The 14,503-nt window shown below is 39.5% G+C and overlaps 1 protein-coding gene across 3 annotated transcripts in view; it reads right to left on the reverse strand.

The window, feature by feature from the left end:
• The window catches only part of CRHR2 (corticotropin releasing hormone receptor 2), a 160,232-nt gene that overhangs the window by 26,777 nt on the left and 118,952 nt on the right, over positions 1 to 14,503 (reverse strand). For all 3 annotated transcript variants that reach the window (XM_055806726.1, XM_005240964.3, XM_027791768.1), the window contains one exon: positions 11,662 to 11,734. In XM_055806726.1, the coding sequence (XP_055662701.1) occupies positions 11,662 to 11,734 (73 nt within the window). The remainder of the gene's footprint in view (positions 1 to 11,661; positions 11,735 to 14,503) is intronic.

Consider the following 14,503-nt stretch of genomic DNA (forward strand, 5'->3'; position numbering starts at 1 on the left):
TGAGCTAGTTACCACCAGCTCCTTTAATAATCACTGGAGAAAAACAGCTACTTTTTTTTTTTTTTTTACATTATAGTTCCTCCTGTCTATTTGAGACGTTAACTTCAGCATGAGATGACTCCCCATTTTGAAGTGCTTCTTTATGTGACTTGCATAGACAGACCTGTTGGGAGGGCTTATATTATCAGGCTGTATTACAGGGTTGCATTTAGTCACCTAAACAATGACAGTCATTTTGATGCCATGGTGTATCCTGCTGGACTTTAAACTGCTGCTTCAGAACAGCATGGGCTTTCTAGAGGATCTGTATCATCTCTGACAGACTCATGTGGGGCTTTCATCTGAAAAAGTACTATTCACCTATGCTTAGGCAAAAAGATCCCTCCTCTGAGTTAGATTAAATAAGCCCTATCTTGATAGTGTTAACGTTTCCTAATGAAACAATTGTGAATACCAAGTCACAGTGATTTTTCAAAAAGCATGAAGGAACAGAACTTCTATGGCTAATGGTTGGCTGCCTTAACCCATGTGCCACTTTGGTGCTATAGTAATAACTGTCATTTACAGAAAATCTGTCCCACTGCTCACCTAAGGCTCCAGAAACACTGATCCCAAATTCCACTTTATCTAACCGCAGAAACAAACTCATACCTGGGAATTATATTTCCTATTCTGATCCTCATAAATGGCTGCTCTGTAAATAGCAAACATGGATCCAAATTTCTCTGGATTCTTAGGGAGGGTCCCAAGTTTAAACTGGCCCAACTGCAGACCTGACGCTTATGCACACAATTACACTTTGCTAGCATTTAATAAATTAAAGTGTCCATCAAAGCCCTGGTAAGGGCTTGTCACCTAAGGAGAAAAGCAAAACCTGACACCCAGTCACCATGCGGTCTCCATGCGTACCCTGATGTGTAAAGAAAGAGTGTGAGGACAAATACCCAATGACACTGCCCAAGTACAGCATCCTAGCTTTCAGCAACAGGCAATGGAGGACTTTTTGAGACAGGCATTAGAGACTCATCTCCGTGCCTCACCGAGCTTTTCCTTCCTGAATGGGTCTAATCCATTAACTCAACTTCCTATTGGTTTCATCTTTACAACACCCAGTGTCAGTGAGTACTGCCCTTTAGCAGTTCATGAAGGAGAGGGAGGAAAATTTGAAAAGAAAATAAATTTGCCTGAAAAGCAAAGAGAAACCTGTTCCAAGAGAAGGTTGGAAGGAGGTTTCTTGGAGAAACCTCCAAGAGAAGGAGGGCAGAAAAAAGTAACATCCAAATTTGGTCTGTCTTTCCCTCCAAACCAGAGTCTTGCTTTTTCAAAAGGGCTGGTAAATGGGACGGGGGAACCAGAGCATCTTGGGCTGGCTGGAAGGTACTGGAAAAACAAGTCATAGATATCAGCCCAAGAGGCGGCGGTAGGGATGCAAGTCAGGAGAATTCTATGGCCTTTTTATGCATAAAGTAAGATCAGAAAAATCATTCATATCTCCTTCTGGCTTTCGAATCTATGAATAATGTATGCAGCTCTTTGGAGGCTTGGTTTTCCACTTTCTCACAGGGCTGCTTTCCACAGCTGTTGCTGCACCAGGACAAGACCGGAGCACAACCTTTGGCTTGTTGCATACAAAGCTCCTGTTACTGGCTTCATCCCACAGGCCCCTCCAGGAAAAAGAGTAACTAATTCTTCCCCATTCTAGATTAGTTACCTAAGTGAGAAAACTGAAGTGACTTGGCCTTTCCTGTAAAGCGATTCCATCACACGAGGATAAGAAGAATAAAAGCATAAGGAGCTGAGTTGAATTGACATAATTTCATTTTAGATTACTTCCAGGCAGCTGGTTATCCCAGGCTCTGTTTATATTCAGTGGAGAGAAACAAGGACTTTTCAACATTGGTTCATTTGACATATTTGAAATGAGTTTCAGGATAAATAGTGCTTGGACTTAAACCAACTGCCCACACAAATCATCCAGTGATTTTCAGATCACCCAGGGGTATCTCACCTGAGCTTCAACTGAATGAATGTGGCTGTATCTACCAGGGATCTGTGACATTATATTGTATGAAAGCTTAAAAAACACGTTTTGGGGCACCAACACCAAGGGTTCCCTTTTGTCTCTATCAAGGTTTCTCTAGGAGAACTTTAAGACTTGAACAGGAAACTCTGCAAAGGCAATGCTTAGCAAGCAAAAAATTCCAAGGCAAAAGATGCAAATGCGGTAACATCATAATATCTATTTCTGGGTTTGCCTACTAGAAACAAATTTCAGTGTGTTCAGTTTTAACGCATTCTTTTAAAAGAACACTCCTTCACTTCAGAAAGACATTTGGCTCAGTACAACCTTTTAGTAGCCCTCAAAGAGGTCTAAGCTGAAGATCAGCTCTCACTGCATAATGAGATAGATTTTTATTGTCCATTTGTCCACACTGGGCCTGATACCACAGCTCATAGGGATGATAGCCTGGGTTTGTTCAGGACAGAAGGCACAACCTGGGAATCAAAGAGGGAACAGGCTGCTGCACACAGCCTGCAAAAGCTGAAGTTTTTGAAATGAAAATGGAGCTATTTTCTCATCTGGAGAGAATTCAAACAGTTCTAGTGACTACCAGATTGTTTCTGATTCACAATCAAAGCAAATGAAGCCTCTGGTGTTTATTCCTTATATATATGTAGTAGCATTTCAATGGAAGAAAGTTCTTACTACTGCAAAGTGAGTTTTCCTAGAAAATAGCCTCTGTACTGTGTCTAGCACAGTACACAATAATTTGTTAAGGACTTTCTCGTCATTATTGGAGCTCTGTGTCAACAAATCAATTTATCTCAGAACTTGACAGCTCTAACAAAATGCACACATCAGTTCCATACAGGGAGACTGATGAATGGACATTCAAGAGAAGTACAGATGACAGGCAGTGCATCCTTTTTATTTATCTTTAATCTCACTTGATACTTTTAATAATTTCTGTTTATAGATTTTTTCTGCTTCATAATGGAAAATAGAACTAAGGATTTTTCCCTTGATACATGTTGATCGAGAAAATTAATCTAAAGGTGAGGTCTTGAAGACAGAATAAAACAGCTTACTTGTTAGTCTTTTATATATGATGAGAGTGCTGAGAATATCATTGCTGGAATAAGACCCTTTCCAACTGCAGATGGGAAAGAAGTAGCTTTTGTATCTTGCCAGGGCTTTGGAAGTTTAGTGTTTCCATCTCTAAATTGAGATGAAAATTCAGAGCCCCAAAATGGAGTTATAAGCCAGTGATTTAAAAGCATTTGGACCATCTGTTTTGGCACTGATCAGTTATAATCTGAACATACAAACCCAGAAGCTCTTTTGAACCAAAATAAACCTTTCAGTGAAAGATTTTGGTCACAAGAACTTTCTGTCATAAAACCCAAACTCCATTTGAGAGGAAATTTATCTCCCTCAGTGAGATGAAATAGCCAGAATATTCCCAGATGCACAAAAGAGGGAATGCTGACAAAGAAGTGAAAGTTTCTTTGCAGTTTTCCTTGAGTTCAGGAGTTTAAATGGGAAGTCATTAAGCTCTTACCCTTCTCTTTTGAGAGTTTAATGGGCAACTAGCATTTATTTTGCTCATTCCTGTTGGGCTTTCTATTTTATGCTTCACAGAAAGCTTGTAATTCTGTGATTCCTAGAATGTTTGCTTCTCTTCACTACCAGGAAACATAAATATTATTCTATTTAGACTTTGCATTTTTATGCAGTTTGGTATAAACAATCCCAAGATTAAATAACTCAAATTGGCATCAGAGCAGTCATTTTTGCTGGAGCATTATATACGGTCATCCTGACCTCAACTGAATAGTCTGCCAGTTTATTAGTGCCTTGTTTTAATTGTGCTATCCTACTGTCCTGACATGATACTCAGTCAGGGAATTTTATTACACAAGTTTCCCTTTCGAAAGTCACAGGCATGACAATGACTCCCTTTGGCATACAGGGAAGTGCTGGAAAATCAGGAATAATGAGATGTGATTAAGAAGAGCAAGGCATAATGTGGTGGATGGTCATGATCAGCGAAACTGTGTAAGAGACTTCCTAGAGCAGCAGTGAAAGACCAACCCTCCCAGCAAGCAGAGCAGGACTATACACATCCTGAAGATTATACAGGATGGAGTCATGTTTTGGTGGGGAAGGGAGAGAGTGGTAAATGAGCAGACAGCTTCCTTAACTGGTGTCTGTGTTACACATCAGCACACAGACCCTTGCCTTTGCCCACACTGTCACCTAAACCGAAGTTCAAACGCAACTCCAGTCCTAGCTGGGATCATGCCATTTCCTCACTAGAGCCCTGCATCACGCATGAACATGTTCACAGCCTCTTTTCCAATCTTATAAGCCCATCTGTGATCCTCTTAACACTTTGCTGGTCCTTCTGTCTCTCCTGAATCACCTTGTATCGAAAAAGCTTTGTTAAAAAACTGCAGGTCACTGCCCAGCCAAGTCAGCTACCATGGGGTCTCCAGTCACATGTGACCCCACAGAGCTCTTCTCCAACTATCTCACTTGACAAGCCAGGAACACACTGAATGTTGCAACACCAGTAAACACATACCCTTGCAAAAATAACAACGGCATGCAGGGAGTTCCTGCCTGAGCTGAGTGATAGCCCCTTGACAATGAACTAATCACACCAGCACACTGAAAATCACCGAGATGACACGACAGCCTAAACCATGGGCATACTACCGTGACTAGTCCACCTGGCAGCAATCCAGGCTGGGCAGGTTTAAGTTGCCTTGTGTTGACAGTACAAATCATAAGAGAAGACTCAAGAGAGATTCTTCCTCCAAAGAGGAACCATCCAGCAACTCACTGATGAAATGTGATTTCCTATCTGGAAAGTACTCTGAATATGACTTGACAGAATGAATTTTGGACAAAGTTTTCTGGGCAACCGCTGCTGGTCACATGAGTTTCTTATTGGAATATCTCCGTGGAATATCTCACAAACTGAATTAGAAATGATAGAAAGAAAGAGACATTGTAGGAGTGTACACGGTATTGAACACCTTGTTTGACACTACTGAATCCACAGCTATAAAATGTAAACAAAAAGATAATAATAGCAATGATGGCAGAATTGGAGATAAATTCTGGATGGACCGTAATCAAATTAGCATATTATGTGTAGCTATGACAGCATGCTTGCAAACCAGTGGAAATTATGATAAATGTTTTGTAAGAAATACTAAGGGATGTAAACAGTTTGCAGGTCATGAGCTACAACCTTGGTAGCAGTGGAAGAACTGGGAATCTGTAGAGAGAATTAGATTGAAACAGCACAATAGGAAAACTATCGGCTATCCTGTGGCCCAGGAAAAAAAAAAAAAAGCCAGTCATATAGGAAGGAGAAGGGAAAAGGAAAAAGATATATTAATAATAATAACAACAACAACCACCACCAATACTACTACTACTAATACTACTACTAGTTCTCAGTCTCTGAACAGAACAATGCAGAAGTGGAAGCATAAGTGTGAAGAGAGCACAGACTAACAAAATACGCAGAGAAGCAGTTATATCAGCAAGGAAGATGGTTGCACAGAACTAGGGAATGTTTTTCAGAAAAAAATAAAAAGGAAATGCATACAGATTTATACCTAGGTACAATGCTTCCAAATATAAAATGGCAAGTGAAAAAACCTTTATGACTTTTTTAAAAGATCAAAAGGAAGGAACTTTAGCAATGTGGATTGCAATATTTTGAGTGGAGCATTACTGTCAAGTGTCCTGGTTTTGACTGAGATAGAGTTAATTTTCTTCCTAGTTGCTGGTACAGTGCTTTGGGTTTGGACTTAGTAGGAGAATAAAGTTGATAACACACTGATGTTTCAGTTGTCACTAAGCAGCACTTACTCTAAGTCAAGGGCTTTTCAGTTTCCCGTGCTCTGCCAGTGAGGAGGTACACAAGAAGCTGGGAGGGAGCAGAGTCAGGACAACTGATCCAGGGGAGCCAAAGCATCAAGCAAAAGGAAGCGAAGATCAAGATTAAGATGCACTACAAATTTTATCTATTGGAATATATCAGAAAAGGACGGATTCTATCAATATTAAGTTGCTTAATAAACCTATTTCCTCTACCTGCAATACTCCTAAAGGTATATTGGAAAAAGATGTCTGTAACAGGATAGCAGAAAGATGGCTCTGCTCTTCAGAAGTGTAAATGCCTTTGTGGTGTTAGGATAATCATGGAAAAGCAGGCAGCAGCACATTTCAAGAAAAAAATATATGTGTGAACACTACAGTATTGTTACACTGATAACCTAGGACATGAGATGGGAAGAATTACTGAGTCAACTCCTATAGCTATTGTAAATAGTTGGATTGAAACATCCTTTGCACAAGTGGGCAATATCACATAAATTTTTACTATGCCCTCATTTTTATTGGAAAATAGTTAATGAAGCATACTTCGGTGAGTGCTAGAAGTCTTGTTAGCTTATGTCATTTATGACAATTTCCTTTTTGTCAATAATACTAATAAGCTTAAGTACCTCCACTCTCCTCTGTGATATAAAAAACACCATATCTTTCCACAGTATTGGCTTTGAAAAACTAAACAAACTCAAATATTTACTGAAACTCTTTTTATGACATGGTCTTCCAGAACATCAGCCAGTGACTGCTACATACAAGATATTGCTCTATCCCATAACCTGAAGCTGAGTTGGAGCTGGACAAATTCTTTGCAAGCACTCTAAAGAAAATAATTTATAGAAATAAGGTGTAAGGAGGAAGAATTACATGGTTTGTGAAGTCCTCTGAAAGTCAGCATGGGGACAAGAGAGATCCAGCAGTCCACTCAGGTTTCTCAAAGCAATTAAAATTCGTTTCTCTAAAGGCTCCTATAGAAATGTGGTTGTTAGAAGTTTGGAGGGAAGAGCATTATGATAGAAACACAAGAAAGAAAGGGTAGCAATATAGATTTATATAGTCTGTTTTCTCAATGGAGAGAGGCTACTGATAGATCTGTGCTGTTTTACAGAGACCTGAGTGATCTATAAAAGGGAATGAAGGGCAGGCTACAAGGTTTTTAGTTACACTTAGCTATTCAGGATAGCATAAATAAAGGCTGATTGCAAATTGCTGTACAGGGACTCACAAAACTAAGTGACCAGGCAATAAAATGGCACATGAAATCACATGATATAAAGGTAACACAATGTGGAAGTAAAGCGATCTTTGCATGAAGAGTTATGAGCTCTGGGTATTTTCATTTACAAAAGAAATGTTGGAATTACACCTGGCTCCCTGAAAACTTCACCTCAGTTCCCAGCAGTACTCAAGAAAGGAAACAAAAAATGTTTGGAATTACCGAAGAAAAAGAAAATAAAACAGACCACAGGATGCTGCTACAAAAATCCATTTGTGTTGTCACACCTTGAGTACTGGGGCAAGCTTTGATCTTGCCATCACAAAAATGCTGTCATTAATGATTAGCACATCACAAAGACCACTTCAGTACATGTGGCAGCTGTCTCCTGAACAAAATTCTACAATGCAATAAGGACAAGCCCATCTTCTTAAGGACACTTAACTCTTCTACAGCACTTGTCATCCAGGAATCTCAAAGCATTTTACAAAGGAAGGTAAGTATCATTAAGCCTGCTTTATAGTTGGGGAAACTGAGACCCAAAGCAGCAATCTAACTTGTTGAAAAGTGAATAGCTGATGAAGGCAGAGACAGAAATGAACTCCACCTCTTCCTATCAGCTCATATACCCACTTATACCAGCAGTTAATTGAATGTGGTGAATTATTTTCAGAGACCAAAAAAGCAGAGGTTACAAAACTGTTCAGTTTTCAAGCACAAGAGAAAAAAAAATCTATTAAAGCTGAATGTAAGGTTTGAGAAAACCTAAATATTTGATCTACCTGTTCAAAAAACTGAAAATGTAATACATTTTAGCTCTGACAAATATTGCAGAGCAGTTCATATCTGGGGTCAATTCACAACAGTATTTATTGACAAAAAAAGCAGCCCAGTTAACTGCCTCCAGTGCCTATCTGCTGAGGTTCGTTCTCTGATCTTGCTGTGTTTTCATGGTTCACCGGTTCTTTGACAGAGATTACATTTAAAATTGCACATAAGAAAGGTATTTTTCTTAATGAAATCAGGCTGAAATTCAGTTCCCTGGCATGTATTTCCAACTCTTTGTCCTTTATTTACCTTCAGAGAGGGATGTATGATCAAAACTTGGTTATGCCAGTCTGAGGAAAGATACCAGAATTTTAAAAAACAGTAATTTGAAAAATTAGTGAAATGTTGTGAATATACTTATTAGTAAATATACTTAGTGAAAATACTTAACACAGTGTGTTTTTCTAGTGCTATCAGAAACTGAATTTCAAAGCATCCAATATACTGAATGGTTAGATCTCTCCTGGGATATGTTGAAGTCAAAATCCATTCAGGAATGAAACAAAGGATGATTACCTACATTTTCTCCCTCACATTTTTGTCAATAAAAGTACAGGTTTCTCACTCAATATTCAGGATCAGCATTTATACCCGGTTTTCTTTGCCTCTGAAATTGCATCTGAAATTGTCTCTGAAATTGTTTCCCCATTTTCAGCCCAAGACAATGTTCAAGTTTCTTGGGAAGTAGGAAAGCAATCAAACAAATCTATTGCACTGTTCAAGGTTTTTGTACCCTGAGATATAACAGAGAATAATATGGTTTAAAGATGGACTTGAGTATTGCTACTGTGACAAATGGACTTTATTTCTGGCCAATCTTTATTTCTTAGTGAGGATTAGAATTCCTGCATGACGTGTTTCTTGGTGTTATACTACCTTGGGCTGCAGCAGTTAAATGCATGGAGGCAAGAAAATGCGACAAAAAAACCCGGCGGAAAGAATTTTTGACAGATGAAATTCTCCTCTCTTTTAAAAAGACTCAACATCTTTAGAAGCATGTTTGATCCCTCTGGAACTAAGAATATTTACCAACAAAAGCACTCTAATCATATCACCACTTGCTGGTATAATGATGCTTCTTGAATACGTAATGATGCTGCCTGTGTCTAACAGGTAACCAAAACTTTACACTGGGCACTTGGCTCTTAACTAAAGTGGGTGACACCAACTTTAACTGCCACAGCCTGAGTGCTCACATGTTGACATTTGATGGAATTTTTGGACTTTTAGTTTTTAGTGTGAACTCTCTTTTGGAAATAACATTAATTTCTCCTAGTAACATTCATGTCTCTAACTTTCCAGCAGTACACAGGGACAGTTCTCTCGCAGAATTGTCCTGAATGTGATTTCATAAAACATGAACTTCAGCTGAACATTTCAATTCTTTGTTAGTTGAAATCCAACTCATTAGCTGTGACTGAAGGAGGTCACAGGTTTGTATGGTTTTTTAAATCTTTGTATCTTCCATTTCTGGCGACCATTGTTCACTGGAGGGAAGAGCAGTACTTTGTCCCCACCTGTGTTAAGGCAGAGGCATACTGATGTGCTGGGGTGTGTGTGTAACTTTTGACTGCATCCCCCTGGGTACTTGGCAGACGCCACACTTCAGTGCTCTTTACCCAGCATTTCCTCACATCGCCCTCGAAAGGGTCAGCAACTATAATAATAATAAGTGATGCTTGAGTCATTACATACGATTTGATTTTCACATAAAGATCAAAAAATGAGGCTGACAGCTTGCTTTAACACACTGCAGAGTTGTGTATCTTAATTAGAAACACAAGACTCAACTGTCAGTTTAAAAGAAAAAAAGGGTGAGGCAGGGTGGGGGGTGGGGGGCAACACATTTTAGCTATCAGGAGTGTACTTAACAGGACTTTTCAGGTTTGCCTTTTAGATTATATTTCCAGAGAGCTCTTTTCCTCACCCAGCAGCGCTTTCTGATGGGAGTAACCCCAAGGAGAAGTAAGGGCTTGCCCTTATGTTATTCCTCTAAATCATATCAGCTGCTTTCCACCCCACAGTGCAATTACTGTTGTTATCTCATTAGAGTTTTAATTAGAGCTCAAGTTCAGGCTAACGTAGAAAGGTTTAACACACAGTGTCAGTTCAGGGCAGTATAGTTATTGGCTCAGTTTAGAGGGGTCTCAAGGCTGCTCTAAATTAGAGGTAGATATAATGACGTGTATATAAAGAGCCAGCCTCCAACTGCACCCCCATTCTCTGTGCCTCTTTGGGGTCTTTAAATAGAAAGTGCTGTTCTGGGGAGAACAAAGCTGTTTTCATGACTCTAAGCCACCTATGGTATCTGCCAGAGATGCTACGCAAGGATTCTCCACATCTTGTTGATTAAAGGTGTTATGGATTCACAGCCTTCTGGGCAACGATGTGAAAAGTAAATGCTCTGAGAATTGGAAACCTGCTACCTTGTGTTGTCTGTATAGGATTTGTTTGTGAGTTAAGTCTCTGTGTCCATGAGCCAATTTACTATGAGGCTCTTTGTGGTTTTGGGATGGCTCCCCTGCTGACACGCAGTTATATTGTGGGTATCATACCACTTGTATTTCTTGCCTTAGAACATAAATAAAAGATTTTTTTTACATTTAAACATACTCCTACTATGTTTTTCTCTTTTCAGCTATGCACAATACAATTTGGTTGCTGCATCTTAACAATTAACCCAGAAATTAACTCTCCTGACTTCAGCTTAGGAAACATTCAGATGAGTAGCTGGCTTCCTATGCAACGGAGAAGCTTTTTTAATGCTGAATCACATGAAAGGCACAGCGCTGACAAGGTGAGACCACAAGACTTTTTAGCTTTGAAAAAGCTGGCAGTGGCTGCCTATTCTGGAGCACTTACACATTTCTTCATGGGTCCTGGAGAGGCATAAGGGACAGATATATTAAGTCTTGGTTCCCTAAGAGAGGGGACTCCACTGAGCCCTGTAGATTCTCCGTTTGGACATCTGCCTTCCTCCTAGGTGGCTTTTACCACAAAGGAATGGAACAAAAGAATCAGGTTTTTCAGTGTTGTCCTTTCTAATAGCACTGATCTTTTCTATCCATACCCAATATTTTCTGGGAAAAGATCACTGCGCTTTAGTTGAAGGTTTGAAATTGTTTATGAATGAGCTTCCTTCTTCCTCTGCCTACTGTTCATTGGCACAGGAGACTGTGTTGGGTAAACAGATAAACAGCCTGTGACTGTAGGCGGCACTGAAAAGGAAACAACAGGAAAGCTGGCAAACACACAGCAATAGTAGGAGTGTAGAAGATGTAGATGACCCTACAAGCAGAGGCAATTCCCTACCATAATTACTTCATTTTTCTAATCAATGTGCATGATTGAATCGCCCTAGTTCTCAAGAGCCTCAAGTGGATGATCAGATATGGTAAGGTACCTCCCGTTTTTAAACATTTTTTCTTCCCATATCTCAAAACATTGTACAAAAGGGCAGGCAAACTGTGTTACAGAGGGAAGATAAAAGAATGGGCTAAGGTCAAGGAAACAGCCAAAACCAGATCACTGCACTTCTGACTTGCAGTATTAGCTACTGTGGCAACTTCAGAGAACAGCTGAAGATGTTTGACCTTGTTTGTGTCTTATTTTACATAAAAGTAGATGTGGAACATCACAGATGCCTATCAAATTATCCCTCAGTGGGAGATGGTAGTGTCCTTCCACCCACATACACGCTTACCAGAAGAACAAGAATCACTGGCCCTTGATATATGTAGTCGATATATTTTCCTGGCTCTTTTCCAAACCAGCATCTGTAAGAAACAAAACAAGTAAGAAAATCACTTATAATGGGGAATATACTTTTAGATTATAATATCAAGGACACCATAGAGAGATGTTCCCTTATTCTGTGAGTCAGTTAATCATACATGTAATCAGCAAGTGATTGAGTTTTCTGCTGCAAAGCCACCTTTTCTTTGGACACAGATCTGAGCTCCATTTTGCCCTCCCATTAGACCATTCATATTTCCACTACTTTTTGGCTATTGCCCATGTAAATATTTCCAAGAAATGTGAGAATCTACTATAAGGAGGATGCAAAAATGCATCCTGCTGCATCTGAAAAACAGATGAAAGAAATATTCGATGTAAGGAAAAAAAATCTGTTATCTATTGCAGAGCCTGAAGACACTTAAACTCCATAAAGTAAAGGCTGTTACAGCGAATACGTCTCAAGTTGCATGGAAATGGTGTCTAAATACGGCACTGGATGAATAAGGAGTTCACCTCATTGGCTTTGAACCACGCTGGTGACCACCAAATCCAGCATACAGTACAGACATCACTTGAAGCTAGCAAATACCTGATCAAACATCACCAAAGGGAAAACAACTCAGGTTAAGTGAAACGACAGGTAAACTGAAGGGCCTCAAACTAGCAGGGAGCCTGGATGTGTCATGTGTCACTGAGTGCTGGCTTGACTTTCACTTCTGCTAATTACAAGTATTTTCTCCCTGTTGTGTTATACAATAGACTAAACCTGTGATTTCACAGAAACCCATATTGACGTTCATTTCATTCTCTTAACTGAGAGTAATAAATCAGTTATATTTATGTCAGTAAGTGAATCATAAACTGGGCTTAAGTCTGGACTCAATAATTTATACCATTACGTTTTCCTCGGTGCAGTTTTGGCCCAGGACAAACAATAGCCAACTCCAAAAGTATTCCTGGGGAATAAAACTGGAGCTAGCATGAGCCAGAGGACATTCCCAATAGTCTACAAACTGCAGCTACCTTGATTTTGAGGCCAAGAGGGTTTAATAATATGGATGTGAACTACTCCATGCTATTTGGAACCAGTCCCAGGAACGATTCCAGGCCCAGGAAATTTAATATTACAGATACAGCCACATGGTCTGGATCCTGGTTCCGCCAAGTGGAGACAACTTTGCGATCATAATGCCTAAAGGTTTAGTTCACTGGAGCTCCAGTTCCCTTAGGAAGTAGGTTTTGGAGTTCAAGGGTCTGAGAGTTTTCTTCCTTTTTGTTGATACCGTATAACAAGTCTACACAGCAAAAATTACGCAAAAGATAATCCTAGTGCCACTGGAGACATGGAGTCAGGTGCAGATTTGCAATTTTACAAGCATGCAAGAATTAACACTTGTTGCCTTAAAGGGGTTGCAGTCTGTAAGAAACAACTGCAGAAGTTCAAGGCAAATAAACTGAGATAAGGAAAGCTATGGTTTGGATGGAATTGTTTTGAATCATGTAATGCCCCCAAAGCGTTTCTCCAAGATGTGTTGTTTGCTAAAACAGAAGGAGCTGTTTCTCCACTGCAAAATGCTCTTACTGAACTGACTGTTCAGAAATGCTGAGATACGCAGCAAGTATCTAGGATACAGTATCACACAATCATTTGCCTTTTCTTGACTCGATTTCTACATCTTTTAAGTTCCAAATGAATGAGAGAGCTCTGAATATTTTATAAATATAAAACATGTCTGTTATTCCCTGGTGCACTGACTGCAGATTACTGTAAATAGATAATTTTGCAACTGATCTTCCAAAATCTGGTGATGATAGCAGGACTTGGAATAAGGTACTTCCTCCAGCTAAGTTATCATCCAAGAAGAATCCCCAGGGCAGCCTTAAATGCATTAAACTGATATTATTCTTTTTTGTTAGGGATATTGAAAGATATGAAGAAAAATGAATTACAAGATATGTCAAGGCAGGAAACACAACTCTCTAGAACTTGCAAAACCTACTTTCGAGAGGTTTTTGAAGGGCATTTTAGGAGAATTGTTATCTGTTGCCTGAAACTCAGAGAATCAAGAGGTATTAGAAGAGGAGTTTCTGGGAAGCTGGCTGTTCTAGCAGAGGAATCTAGCAAAGGGACTAATAAGAAGCAGACTGAGGCATGTGGCAGAACTCAGTGGGTTAGAAAAAGTCAAAAAAGAATTTGGAACAGAGCTGGTAAACCACAGAAGACGTGACAAGGCAAAGGCTGCTCATTGCTCTTTGGTATTTAAATATTGATTAACTGTAAGACCATACTGAAGAGCAAAATGCTAATATTTATTAACTGAAGCCCCGTATTAGACCAAGGTTGCATTGAGTGAAGCATCATGTGTATATACACCCTTTCACACAATTTGAGGAACCATGGTTGTGGCCAAAGGTAGACTTCTACAACACAGGCACCTACAGAGGAGCTTGGTGCTCCAGATTCCTTCTGTAGTTAGTGGAGAAAAAGCAAGCAGCTTTTCTGGGATGGTGTTCATCTCATTAGGCTATGAAACACGCCTGTTACATAGTAATTTAAACATTTCTAATACACCCATTAAATCAGATGAGTACCGGTGAGAGGCCATAAGTCTGCATTTCTCTAGCTGTATTTCATATTTACAGTCTAACTGTTCAAACTGGGTCCATAGCAGAAATATTGCAACGTTTCTGCCTGTCATCTTAACTCTTACTTTAAATCCAACATAAGCCATTATTTCTGCAATAAAATCAGCAATGGACATTTTTTTTTAAAACCAAAAAGAGAAACCTAAACCACTGAAAATTAC

This window comes from Falco peregrinus, chromosome 5 (assembly GCF_023634155.1).
Source record: "Falco peregrinus isolate bFalPer1 chromosome 5, bFalPer1.pri, whole genome shotgun sequence".
Taxonomy (NCBI): Eukaryota; Metazoa; Chordata; class Aves; order Falconiformes; family Falconidae; genus Falco; species Falco peregrinus.